Here is a 14,365-nt window from a genome sequence, read left to right on the forward strand (position 1 = left end):
GGTCAAAACTCCCAGACAGAGACGAAACTCATGCATGTTCGGCGGCACTTTCGGCGGCCGAAACTGCCAGACAGAGACGAAAGTCTCCCTTTCGGGGGCAAGCTTCGGCAGCCGAAAGGCTGCCTCCCCAGCCATGTTCGACGGCCGAAAGTCCTTCGGCTGCCGAACCTGGTTTCTGCCAAAGGGCAGAAACTTGGCTCCCTTTGCTCATTTCGCCTCCAAACCTTCCAAACATGCCTCAAACCTATTCTATAACACACAAACACAAGCATACATGTTCCTAGGGGCCTCAAACCATCATAAACCCCATCTACAACACATCAAGCATCCACATTGTTCAAAAACACACATTTATACCCATAAACATAACCATAACCTAAACATGCATTCTACCCCCATAGATCTACATAAAACTTACTTAAAACATGCAATGAGCTTAAGATCGGCTCTTACCTCTTGAAGATCAAGAGAGAGACGACCTAAAACTCGGGGGTGGGAGAGAGTGGGTTCTTGAACCTCCAAGCTCCAAAACTTTGCTCAAAAGCTCAAATCTTCAAAACAAAGTTAAAACAAATGAAAATCTTGAAAGATCTAGAGGAAAGACGTCAAAGATGGGTGAGGGGCGGCAGAGACTCACCTTGGCCGAAAATGGGGAAAAAGCTCGCCCGTTTTCGGCTAAGGGACCCTTTTATAGTGGCTGGCCAGACCACGTTTGGGGGCCGAATGTGCCTCCGCATGCATGCCATGTTCGGCGGCCGAACTTGAGGTTCGGCGGCCGAACCTGGACTTCCCTCACTTATGCTTTCGGGGGCCTAAAGCACACCCGAAACGCATGCATGTTCGGCGGCCGAACTTGAGGTTCGGCGGCCGAACCTGGGTTTTTCTCCAAGGTTATTTTCATGCAAAAACTCATTTTCTTTCATGCTTAAAACATAAAACACATTAAAACATTTTATGAAAACATGGTTTTACCCTTCTAGAGGCTTCCGACATCCGAGATTCCACTGGACGGTAGGAATTCCGATACCAGAGTCTAGCCGGGTTGTCAAGTTCGGCCGCCGAACATGGCATGCATGCGGAGGCACGTTCGACCCCCGAACGTGGCCTGGCCAGCCACTATAAAAGGGTCCCTTAGCCGAAATGGGCGAGCTTTTCTCCCCATTTTCGGCCAAGGTGAGCTCTCCGCCGTCCCTCACCAATCTTTGAGTTCTTCCTTCAAATTTTTCACGATTTTCACAAGTTTTCATCTTGTTTTGAAGATTTTCAAGTTTTGAGCAAGTTTTGAGCTTGGAGACCCAAGGAAGTTGAAAATCTCCCATCTCCAAGATTAGGTCATCTCTCTCTCGATCTTCAAGAGGTAAGAGCCGATCTTAAGCTCATTGCATGTTTTAAGTAAGTTTTATGAAGATCTATGGGGTAGAATGCATGTTTAGCTTATAGTTAGGTTTATGAGTTTATGTTGTGTTTTTGAACAATGTGGCTTGCCAATGCATGTTTGATGTGTTGTAGATGGGGCTTAGGATAGTTTGAAGCCCTTAGGAGCTGGTATGCTTGTGTATGTGTGTTGTAGAATAGGTTTATGCATGTTTGGATGGTTTGGGAGGCGTTTATGCATAGAAGAGCTGAGTTTCTGCCACTAAGGGAGAAACCAGGTTCGACAGCCGAAGGAACTTTCGGCCGCCGAACATGCTTGTGGAAGCAGCCTTCGGCTGCCGAAGCTTGCCCCCGAAAGGAGACTTTCGTCTCTGTCTGGGAGTTTCGGCCGCCGAAAGTGCCACCGAACATGCATGAGTTTCGCCTCTGTCTGGGAGTTTTGGCCGCCGAAGGTGCCGCCGAACCTGCCTGACTTTCGGCTCTGGAGGGACTTTCGGCCGCCGAACCTGCCGCCGAAAGTGCCCTGTCCAGCCCTCTTTTGCATGATTTTCTATGATTATTTCATGATGTTCTAGGGGGTTTTTGGGGGATGTTTTTAGAGTTATGTTCTAGTTATTTGGTCCCTCATTTGAGTCCACCTGTGTAGGTTCGGACCCGAGGAACCGAGGACCCCAGCAGTGAGTTCAGCTGCTTCTGAGTCAGTAGAGCTTCAGCCAGAGGTGAGTGTAATAACTCTTATGCTTTTAAATAAATAAACCAGTTTTAGCATGATTCACGCATCATGAATGCCATGAGATATAATAGGGTGCTTGCATTAGAACTCACGAATATGTTGCATTGCATAATATGTTGATGATGCGGATGAATGTTGAATGATCCTTTAGTCCTCATATGTTATGATATGATGATGATACGGTACGGAAGACCAGTGAGGCCCATTCTACGCCCCTGGCACCATGTAAGAGAAAGACCAGTGAGGCCCATTCTACGCCCCTGGCACAGTTGGAATGTTATGTTATGCTATGTTATGATTATGTAAGAGAAAGACCAGTGAGGCCCATTCTACGCCCCTGGTACAGTTGGACCATGTAGAGGACTATTGGTGACAAATTCATCCTTGATGTGATTAGCTGTGATGTGATGCATTTCATGTTATCATATGTTCCAAATGTTTTATTATTCTGCTCACTGGGCTCTTGTAGCTCACCCCTCTCCCTTAACCCCCAGGCTTGCAGGTACAGGGTAGACCAGGAGGTCAGCAAGAGTAATGAAGTCTTATGTATGTAATAGCTAGAATGTGGACATGACGAATTTGTAGAATGATGTAATGATGTTTAAGGATGTTAGAAGTGTGCTTGACCATAGTATGTTGTTATCCCTTTTAATACATGATATCAGATGTTTTATGATGTATATGTAGACCAACTCAACACATGTTATGCCACCCATTGGGGGCATTGATGAGGTCCCACAGAGGGGCCAATGTTTATGATTACGTTTATGTTCAGTGCATGCTCAGGTTGAGTTTGGTGTATGAGAGAATCAATGAAAAAAAAGTTTTAATTTTTATGTATGTTGTTGATCATTTATGGGATTAATCAGGTTCACAGGATGCATGTTAGGCTTGCTACGGGTCCCGGCGGCCTTAAGCCGACCTGAATCCTAGCGCCGGTAGTGGTTCGATTTTCGGGTCGTTACAATTTTCTTGGTATCTAGCATGAAATACATCTCCTCATAACTCTTAATAAATCAATTTCACTCTTTTAGTTAGATTGAAGTTTGACGAGTAACCTTCTAAATATTGAAATTGTTTGATTCAAATTCAAACATATTCTAGAGAGATTATTCTATTTTTTATATTTAGATCATTATTGTTAAATCATTCGTACTACTGTAAAGTATTATAGGAGGTTAGTAAATTTTATTTTTTTTAATATGATATTTGAATGGAATTTGCTATTGTATATTAATAATATATGATAATAAATACTAAATTTTTAAATTTTTTTTGGTGCAATTGAGTTTGATTAACATTTTAAATTTAAATTTCTTACTCTAAAATCGAAAATAAAGTATATCGATTGAATTCTAATTTTTCTCCTCAGTTATTTTCTTTATTTACATATGATAAATCATATATTTAATTAATATATAAAATAAAATATCTTATTTTAAATTTCAGATAAAACAAGATGTTATGATTTATTTTCCCAACGATTTCAAGTTTAAAATCTAAATAGGAAACATTTTGCTGGTGAATTTTTATAAAAAATATTATTTTATAAAATAATTTAATATAACTTATATAATAGTAATGTAAAATCTTAGCACTAGTTGAATCACAAGACTCAGTTGAACAACCCTGAAAATTTTAATAGCTTTACTAATTCATCCAACGTCACCGTCTCGTTTTTCTGATCTCTAAAGCAATTTAAACGTGTGATGCTACATCGGTATATTTGAATGGTAAAATTTCAACCCACAAAATAGAAATTGCCAGTTGCGCCAAGAGTCCTACAATCTCCGCTCCATTCTGAGGCTATTAGCTAAAGCTTTTCTTTCTAAATTCTTTCCTCGCCTCAATTCCCGTTTCTCTCTGGAGACATCATTCCGAACGTTTCTGCTCTTGTAATTCAATTACTGTTGGATCGGTGTCTAATCTTCCATAACGATCACATACTTCGTATTTGAGAGATCATAATGGGAAGGAGCAGATCTTCTTCATCGTCAAGCAAATGGAGGTATTGTAATCCTTCCTATTACCTCAAGAGGCCCAAACGCTTGGCGTTCCTTCTCGTTGCCTTTGTTTGTGCCAGTTTGCTTGTGTGGGATCGCCAGACTCTCGTTAGAGAACACGAGGTAATTCTTTTCTCTCTATTGTGTTGTTATCTGATTATGCCGTGTTTGGTTGGCGAGAAAGTGGCGGAAAGGAGAAGAAATTCAAGAATTTAGTTTTAAATTGAGTGCAGATGCTCGAAGGTTTTTTTTTTTTTCAATTAATTTTAAACGTGGTTTATGGACACAATAGTGCTGGTTTCTGTTTCTCGTTTTATCTTTGAAGCAGCAAAAGGTATTAGGCACTCAGCTTCTATTTAAATTGCTAGGAGAGGTTGTGATTAAGGTTAGATCCAATGACGTAGCAACATAATTTAACTAAAGGTAGCAAAGAAACTTGAAATTGGAACCAACTTTCTACGTTGTGTTACAAATAATGCTCTTGGCTTGAATTTTCATTTTCTATTAAAATGTACCATACTAGGAATATTTTAACTTTGCATTTGGGTGGAGAGGTTTGCATTTGATAATGCATGAGTTTTATGTGGTAGATTAGGTTCATGAATGTTGAATTGTTTGGGATAGGAGTATTGTGCCTCTTATGAGGCTCTTAGGCACTCATTCCCTTTCCCTAGCTTTTGGAAGAGTTAGACTTGGGCTAAATTTAATATGGTATCAGAGCCTTGCCTTCTCACTAATATTGGGCTTGAGCTAACTGGAATGGGGTAACGTGCCTCTTCTCTTATAAGGGTCTTAAACACTCATCTTGAGCTTAACTAGGTGAGGTAGGCTGACCTAAATTTAACAATGAATGCGGAAAAAATCCTTATTTGAGTATGGATTTGAAATACTTACAAGAAAAGTATCATGTTCAAATCCATTGGAAATAAGTTTTTAACTACTTCCATGAATCTAATAAATTAAAGCATGAGCTAACTTTAAAAAAAGTAATTTAAACTAAATATCCAAATCTCATATTTTTAATCTTTCCATCTAAACATAGTATGCAATGACATGCAACAGGCATGATGTGACCCTAGGATGACAACGCTTGAATTGGCAAATATATCTCTACAAACTCATTACAATTACTTGTCACATTACTGTATTAAAAGATACTAGAATGTAACAATGATGAAAAAATTGAAAACAGGGGCTTTGTATTGAAAATGGTTACATAATATGAGGCTTGTTCAGCCTTGAGCTAACCCCAACATATAATCCTTGAACTTTTATGCGGTTTTGAATTAATTCTATTTTTTTGGAAACAAACAACTGAATATTAGCTACTACTAGAATCAAAGGGAAGTAATATCAATCAAGAATGGTGCTGGCAATTTACTCATCCATGCTAGACACAAAAAGATACTCTTGCCAAAACATGAGCAGTCTGGTTTATTAACTTCAAATAATAGAAAAGCTTATACATCCAAAATCAAGCTACCAAAATATATGAACTATTAAGCATTATGCAGTTAATCGCTTGAACGAAAACCATAGAATCTGTCTCAATACAAACACGGGAGTAGGGTTTTCTTTTTATGCCAGGAGTTGGAGGAACCCAAAATTACAAGAACCCACCATAGTAGAGCCATGTTATGCTAACAATATTGTACTATATCCCCACTAGTCTACCAATGGGCCATATGAAAGTTGATGGGTGATTTTTATCTTCAACTTGTTACTTATGAACATTATTACCCCTGAATTTTAGTTTGTACCTTGTAATATAAAATCTATTGTTCTTCTATTTTATGCACAATAAATTAATAAAGAGTTATAATCTCATGCCCTATGTTGATGTGGAAATGCTTTTGGCATATTTTATTAATTATTCAATTGAAGTTCATAAAAAAATAATCTATGTTAATTTCTTATTTCCTCTTTATTTACTTTATGTCTCTCCTCTTCTCCTCTCCCTTTTCTCTCGTCTCATCTTCTACTTCACCATCCAAAATCTAACATGGTTATCTCCCTCTCACTCTCATCTCCACTCATCCCTCTTTTTCTGTCACCCAAATGAGTGAAATACAAATGGCACACATCAAGCTTGCCCAGTCATAGTCTCCCCACCTCAAACAAAAACCTCTCTAAATAGACTTTGGACTTCATAACATCTAATAACATTCTTAAAAACCGAAAAGCCATAACCTTCATCCCCAGTTTGAATGAAACTAGTGTTGTTAAAGGCGTCCAAAGGTGCCAAGTGAGGCGCCTCTTTTTGAGGCGCTCGCCTTAGAGAGAGAGGCACCGGGCGCTAGGCAGGCGAGACGTCGCCTAGCGCCAAAATGCCATTTTCTTTCTAAAGCGAAAAGAAAAAAAAAAGAAAAGAAGAGAAGCAGAGAAGAAGAAGAAGAAGAAGAAGAAGGAAGAAGAAGAAGAAGGAGAAGAAAGAAGAAGAAGAGGAGGAGGAAGAAGTCATGTTGGAACTCCAAGAGCAAGTGGTTTTAAATTTTAATAATATTTAAATCACTTTTTTTATTGGAAGAAGAAAAGTCAGGAATCCTTTGAAATTGAAAGAAACTGATATGCAATCCAGGATCAACTTTGTAATTAAAAATCCTTGACGATAAATGAGGCAATGATAATTTTCAAAAGTTATTCTACCGCAATCCTAAATCCTGATTAAGCATTGTGACTAGAAATAAAGTTTATGGAGCGATAAATTCCATATTAGAATGTCACAAGGTTGAGTCTTGATAAGTTTTTAATCATAGAGGTATAAAAAATTAATCCATCTTTGCATTGGATAAAAGAAGAACCTGTGTTCAACTAATAAAAAAGTCACTATTGAGAAAATATCAACTTCCTTTTTCTTATGTAAAAAAAGGCTATTTATAGCAAAACAATCTCTGAATCCTAATTGGAATATAATAGGAAAATAAAATAAATTTAAGTTAAAATAGGAAAACAAAAGAAATTATAGTTGAAATAGGAAACAGTGTTGTTAAAGGCGTCCAAAGGCGCCAGGCGAGGCACCTCTCTATGAGGCGCTTGCCTTAGAGAGAGAGGTGCCATGCAACAAATAGGCAAGGCATCGCCTGGCGTCAAAACCCCCTTATCTTTCCAAAAAAAAAAAATAAAAACAGAAGCAGAGGCGCTCGCCTGTGAGAGAGAGAGAGAGAGAGAGAGAGAGGTGCCAGGCAAGGCGCTTGTCAAGACCCCCTTTTCTTTCCTTCTCAAATTTGGCTTGTCCAAACGACCAATTCTCTCTCCCTGATTGGATATCTCCCCCTGTCTACTAGAACTCAAACTTTCTAGTTGAATCATATCATTTAGAATCACAGAATTCGGGATCACCTCTTTTTGCTCATTATTCTCCTCTTGCAGAGGTGAGTGGGTGGTACTGAAGTAGGGTTCAGTTTCTCGGAAGGTAACATCCATACTGACTAAGTATTTCCCAGAGGGAGGGTGATAACACTTGTATCCTTTCTGTGTTGGAGAATACCCAACAAACACATATTTAAGGGCCTTGGGATCCAATTTCCCTGTCGACCTAGTATGGACAAAGCAAACACACTCAAATATTTTTGGTGGAACAACATATGAATTTTTCCCTTGTAGAACCGCCAAAGGACTCATAAAGTCAAGGGTCTTGAGAGGCATTCTATTGATAAGATAAGCAGATGTAAGGATTGCATCTCTCCAATATGCTTTGGTAGATTCATGATGAACATAAGAGATCTAGCTACCTTCAATAAATGCCTATTTTTCCTCTAAGCAACACCATTTTGAGCACTAGTATAAGGACAACTAGTCTGGTGTACTATTCCATTACTCTCCAAATAAGCAGAAAATGTACTATCCATGTATTCTCTTCCATTGTCAGTTCTCAAAATTTTCACCTTAGTATTAAATTGAGTACAAATCATTTTATGAAAGGGTTGAAAACAAGAAAAGACATCACTTTTAGCTTTAATCAAATAGACCCAAGTCATTCGAGTGCAACAATCAATAAAGGTGGCAAACCATCGATTACCAGACAAGGAGACAGTTTGAGTAGGCCCCCAAACATCAGAATGAATAGTCACAAAAGGAATTTAACTTTTATTATGACTCAAAGGATAAGATGTTCTAGTGTGTTTAGCATACTCACAAGCATTACAAAATAGAGAATCAAATTGAGTTCTAGCGAATAAATTAGGATAAAATTTTTCTAAGGCTAAAAATGATGGATGCCCTAACCGTTTATACCACTGTATTATTTCCTAATTGACATCCTTATTTTCTCTAAAATAGGCTTGAAATATCGAAGAACCTGGATCACCTTCCAACATATATAAGCCATCATGTAGCCTACCATTGTCAATCCTCTTTCCTGTGCGAAGATCCTGAATAACACAATGATCAGGAAAAAATTTAATTTTACAATTAAGGGCATTGGTGATAGCACTGACAAATAAAAGGTTGACAGGAAAGTGGGGAACATGAAGGACAGATGATAATTTAATGTTGGATGTGCAAATAACAAAACGTGTTTCGGATATGGGAGTAAAAGAGCCATCAGCAATTTTGACACTATCTTTGGTTACAGAAGGAAAATAATTGAGAAAGCTTTTAGAAGAGCCTGTCATGTGTCTATTCGCACCAGAATCGATAATCCATGGAACATTATTAAGAGAGGAAGCATGACCTGACTTTACAAAATTAGATGTGGCACCGGAGGACGAGTAATCAGAGTTAGGAATCGAGACCCTTTTACCTTATGCCATGGTAAAGATTTATGAACCGTGAAAGAATATGGGATACCTAAGGTTGTACACACAAGAGAGCCAATTGATTTACCAAAAGACCGGGTAGCGGCATTGGGAAGGCCGGAAAGATGGTCGGAATTTTCGCTGGAGTGATCGGAGCAGCAAAGTAGTGTCAGGCAATTGGTCACGCACCGAGACGTGATGGGTCATGCGCTGAGCTTTTCCAGCGTCGGAGTTGGGCGATCGGCCGGTGACAGTCCTGGCGCCAGCGGTGAGAGGAGAAAAGACTCCTAGATGGGTTAGTACCAAAAAAGGTAGATCTTGGGTTTTGAAACCCTAAAGAGGAAAAAATTGAATTTAAACCCTAAAATCAGGAAAAATCTTTGATACCATGAAGAATTTTGAAAAAATTTAGAGAATTGTTATATTTCACTCTTAATCTTTACAATTGGTCTATATGACTATTTATACACAAAGAATTATATCTAAACAGGAAGCAAATAATCAAATAATAATTACAGAGATAATTAAGGATTCAAATCAAATCAAATCAAATCTTATCCCTAGATTTAGTTAGGATCAACAAATAAGCCAGCAAAAATATATATAAAATTTTTAATCTCTTATCTTTGGAGTCTTTAATTTGTTGAAAAATATTACTTCCTTGTGCACGTAATATCTCCTCCCTTCTCAAAATGGTTTGTCGAATTAGCGACCATACACAAGAAAAGGATCAATGTACACGTATTCATCTCCATAGTGGTTGTCCTTTTAAAAAATTTTAGCATCAACTTGGATTGTGATGGCATCCAAACTTAACATACTCATAATTTTTTTACCTCTTCAATAATGCAGTCTTCCCAATTGGATTCAGAGTTAATGTCAAGTTCAAGTTGAATAACATCATAAAATTGAATTGGGCCCAAAAAATTTTGGTTCATTTGGTTCAAGCTAAAATATGCCGATGTCTCACAAATTGCTATGCAACCCAAAAGGCTAGAGAGATACTCATTAGAAAATAGAAATTGCAGAAAGTTCTAATAATCTAATCACACAACAAAACCCACAAATACATAAATCTCAAATCATAAAAACTAATTATTTAAATTTTGGAGTTCACAAATCATGCCTAAAAATTAAATGCCACAAATGATACATCACAAATCATAAAAATTAAAGTAAACAAAGAGTTGAAGATTGTTCTATTTATCTCAAATTGTTCAATCACACAACATCTAAGCTGGTAGGTAACTGAAACAAAATTAAGAAAAATCAATTTCTTAAAAAATAGTAACTGAAACAAAATTAAATTGGTTTGGATTTTAGGTAAAATCCGATTTCTGCTTAGTGCGCACCCCAATTTGTACGTGGGGGACGGCCCCCCAAGGCCACCCAAATGAATTCACCCCCTTACTTGGAGCTTTTAATTTATCACTTTCTTTGATTATGAACCTCAATCTCAACCAAGAAGAGCCTTGACATTACAGAAAACTTTCCTTGAGTTCATAGCTTCAATTGAATATATGAAAGATAAAAGTTCTTCAAATATATTAGGACCTTTAATCTCTTTGAGTAACTTGCAATATAAATTGTTATGGTGGATCCTAGAGAAATCCCATTTCCTTATGAATTTATCTTGAATCAGGATCTTTGGCTCAACTTTATTCCAGTTTTGTTAGGGAGCAACCCCAATTTTCACCTCAAAGTACATTAAAATTAGGATACATGTTACGAATAGACTAACTAGAGCTATACCCGTATTTACTGTTTCTATCATATCTGTACTCTTTAATACTTTTTTTTTCTCTGGATATAGTTTTCCTTTCATGACCTTTGCTGTTGAAGAGGTTGCTTTGAAGTTCATAAGATCAAATAAAAGTAGGCCAAACTCTACTTTTGATACATCTTGATGTAAGGTGGATGTGCATTAACTAGGTTAGAGCACATCTGTTCCTTTAATATCCTTAGTTTACTAGGAATAACTTTGTGTTCACTAGAGGGCAGGGAAGTATTTATTAATTTGTCATGTACTAATAATAAGCTTACTTATGAGGCCCATAAACCCTAATGGAACATGGATCAATACATCGATCAGTTCATTGATGTAGTTATTAGTTAATATTGCTTGCTAATAAATTTTGAACAATTGATGTCTCTCCTAATATGCAAATAGCAAATAGCAAAAATATTTATTGAAAGTAAATATTTGTGACCAATGTCATTTTCTTATGTGCTATTCATGTGAATGTTTTGTTCTTTAGATGCCTATGCATAACAAAATTTAGTCCATATTTGCAGGTGGAGCTTTCCAAGCTAAGTGAAGAAGTAAATCAATTAAAAGCAACGGTAAGGGGTTGAGGGCTAATTTTCATGTTCCTCTTGGTCTTATTAGATTTTTGGTATTTCTTTTCCTTTTGTTTATTTATTTATGGTGCAAGGAGAATGGTCATAGGTAATTTAACCATTTTTTGATGTCCAAATTTTGTGATATAACATCAACTTACCTTACATTCATGTTGATGAAGTTGTAGGTAATTTTGAGCTTGCCTTATGTTGCATAGTAAGGAAGAGTAAAACATCTTTTATTTGCAGATGGTTGTGGCAATATTCTTTATTTGAGGTTTATTCTTCTAGGCTTTGAGGCATGTGTATTTATCAAAGAAGTTAAACTCAAAGAAATCCTAAAACTTAAAGCCATTGCATCCTTAGAACTAGTCATATTCCTAATCCTTTAAAGATCTATCCTAAAATGAAAACTAAAAAGCTTGATGTTTCCTACATGCACTCTGAATAAAATAAAAGTGAAAATGAAGGCTAGAAATCCATCCATCCATCCGGCCTTTGAATCCAAAAGATACTAAACCTACAAATAATTTACTGAAATAACCATATGCTTGTGAGACTGAATAAAGACTAGAACATAGTCAATAATGTTCCAAATAACCATTTACTTTTAGGTAATATTTTTAAGTTTTTGAAGTTGATGTCTATTGAGCTCTTTATTGTCTATACTACAGTGGGATGGGCGCCATGGGCCTATTTCTTACCATTTATCTAGACCCAACACTGGCTGATAAATAGTATAATCAAAGGCATTCAGGCGCTTGCCCAGGCGCAGTGAGAAAACACTTCAGCCTGACTGCCTGACTCCTTAGTCCCTTTGGACAAATCAGGCGGTGCTTTGGCTTTTGTTTGAGCCAGTGCCTCTTACGAGATGCACAAATATCTAAGGCTCTTAAAAAATGGGCAGGAAATTTCCTTCTGCTTCAAAAAAATAATTTAAACAAGAGTATACTAGTCAATTTTGGGTTTAATAATTTTATTAGACAGGAAGTTTTATGATATAGGAAGTCTCAAAGTTAAGAGACCTTTCAGTTAACTCATTTCTTCTATTGGGATACTCTTGACCTAGCCACCTAGAGTTTTTTAAGTTAAAAAAAGGAAGCAAAAATGCTTTCAAACATAAACTGTAATTCCTAAAGGGAGCAAAAGTTTGGAGGTAAACTATAATTCTTTCAACTATGATCCCTTTTTTAGATGTGTAATATATTACCATAGAAAAAGGATATTTTTTGAAACTATTTCTTTTACCTTTTCCTCCTTTTTTAGTTGCTTCCATCTACTATATCCCCATTTATTAGCATGCGAATACTGTTTTTACCTATGTTTTCTATTTCATAATGATATCTTTTTTTTTTTTCTATCTCTATGCTCCTCTCTATTTTATTCTACATCAACCTAAATTTTACTAAGAACACATAAATTGAATGTCTTTTAAAATTGCTCTCATGTTTTTTAGGCATCTTTTTCTTTGTACTTCCTTAGGCAATAAAATTATGTATAACCTTGAGTGTGTCTTTCACCTTTGACTACCTTGGTGATAAATGTAAAAAATGAAAGGGCATGATATCCTATATTCGAGAAGTGGAACTGTGGAGGAAGCATTTGATTTAGGGGAGAGGATTAATTTGATTAGGTCCACATTTTCATATTTTTTCTATTAATTTAGCATCTTTATCCTTTATACATCATCTATTGGTAAAGAAAGAAGGCGGCTTCAAAGAAGCTCCTTAGTTAAAAAGAAAACAAATTTTCATGTACTAATGCAGATGTTAACTTACAACAAGGCTAACATCTATATTCTTTCTCGGTCTCGTTCTCTTTCTCTCTTAGCTAGAAGAGTTGAAGAATGTTCATGGAGATTCAATCAAGTCGATTACAAGTAAATCTAGCAAGTATTCCCAAAAGGCTATCCATGATGATCCTATTGACATTGAGCGAAGGGAGAAAGTAAAAGAAGCTATGCTTCATGCATGGAGTTCATATGAAAAGTATGCATGGGGCCATGATGAGCTTCAGGTATTTATTTATCATAAATGATTGACTTTAAATTGGAAGCTACATAATCACCCCGCTAATTTTATCGATTCTTTGAATATCAGCCACAGACAAAGAATGGTGTTGATAGCTTTGGTGGTCTTGGAGCAACTCTAATTGACGCTCTTGACACATTATTTATAATGGGTTTTGATGAGCAGTTTCAAAGAGCTAGAGAGTAAGTTTAAACTTCCATCTTTCATGTCAATTTTTCACATTTTAGTTTATGTTATTATATTCTGTAATGAAAATAATTAGTTGATTGATTCGCATTGTGTAAGAGATTTTACAATTTGGAGTCAAACTGCTTTGTCTTGGAACAAATTTCTGTTTTGTTATTTGGTTGAAGCCATGTGCTTTACTAGAGGAAACAGAGAAATATAAGATGATAGTATGTTTCAAGTCCTAATGTGTTAATAAAGTGTGCACTCATATGTACATGTAGACAAAAAGGCCATTTATAATCTCGTTGAAATGTTTGTTGTAAGAAAGGGAACTAGAGCATGAAATGGATATTTTGTAAACCTTTTTTTACTAGATCTGGAAGTCTGCCATTATACTTGATAGTTGCTCCTGCACATGCATGTACATAACACATAATTTGCTAATGGAAGACAATGCCTTTTTGGTTAGTATTTGCAGTGTGAATCCTTTTGATGTAATTGCCATTCTTTGTAGGTGGGTGGCAAACTCATTGGACTTCAATAAGGATTATGATGCCAGCGTCTTTGAGACAACCATAAGGTTGCAGTGTCAGGTTTAATATGTAGTTTGTTTAATTTTATCCAGTAATCATAATCTGTGGCATATTTTGATGGTGCTTTGATGAGTGTAGGATAAGAAACATAAAGTTTTGCTGACATGACCCGCCTTTCTAAATTTAAATACAGAGTTGTAGGTGGACTACTTAGTGCTTATGATCTTTCATCAGATAAAGTTTTCTTGGAAAAGGCCAAAGACATTGCAGATAGATTACTACCTGCATGGAATACGAGTACTGGGATCCCTTATAACATCATTAACTTGGCCCATGGAAATGCACATAACCCTGGATGGACTGGTGTAAGTAGTTTATTTATTTATTTCCTTCTTCTTCTTCTGTGTAAATATTGCTGTTTCGGTGGAGATATATTATCTCTGTGTTG

General features: G+C 36.6%; 1 protein-coding gene across 2 annotated transcripts in view; it reads left to right on the top strand.

Moving 5' to 3' along the window:
- The first annotated feature begins 3,731 nt into the window (after positions 1–3,731).
- Positions 3,732–14,365, top strand: part of LOC110611200 (mannosyl-oligosaccharide 1,2-alpha-mannosidase MNS1) — a 29,466-nt gene continuing 18,832 nt past the window's right edge. The window contains exons 1-6 of one of the 2 annotated variants that reach the window (XM_021751376.2): positions 3,732–4,233; positions 11,142–11,189; positions 13,017–13,202; positions 13,286–13,398; positions 13,899–13,964; positions 14,111–14,282. In XM_021751376.2, the coding sequence (XP_021607068.1) occupies positions 4,075–4,233; positions 11,142–11,189; positions 13,017–13,202; positions 13,286–13,398; positions 13,899–13,964; positions 14,111–14,282 (744 nt within the window). In that variant the 5' untranslated portion in view covers positions 3,732–4,074. The remainder of the gene's footprint in view (positions 4,234–11,141; positions 11,190–13,016; positions 13,203–13,285; positions 13,399–13,898; positions 13,965–14,110; positions 14,283–14,365) is intronic. The other variant, XM_021751374.2, reaches the window with a different exon arrangement.

This window comes from Manihot esculenta, chromosome 3 (assembly GCF_001659605.2).
Source record: "Manihot esculenta cultivar AM560-2 chromosome 3, M.esculenta_v8, whole genome shotgun sequence".
In the NCBI taxonomy this organism is placed as follows: domain Eukaryota; kingdom Viridiplantae; phylum Streptophyta; class Magnoliopsida; order Malpighiales; family Euphorbiaceae; genus Manihot; species Manihot esculenta.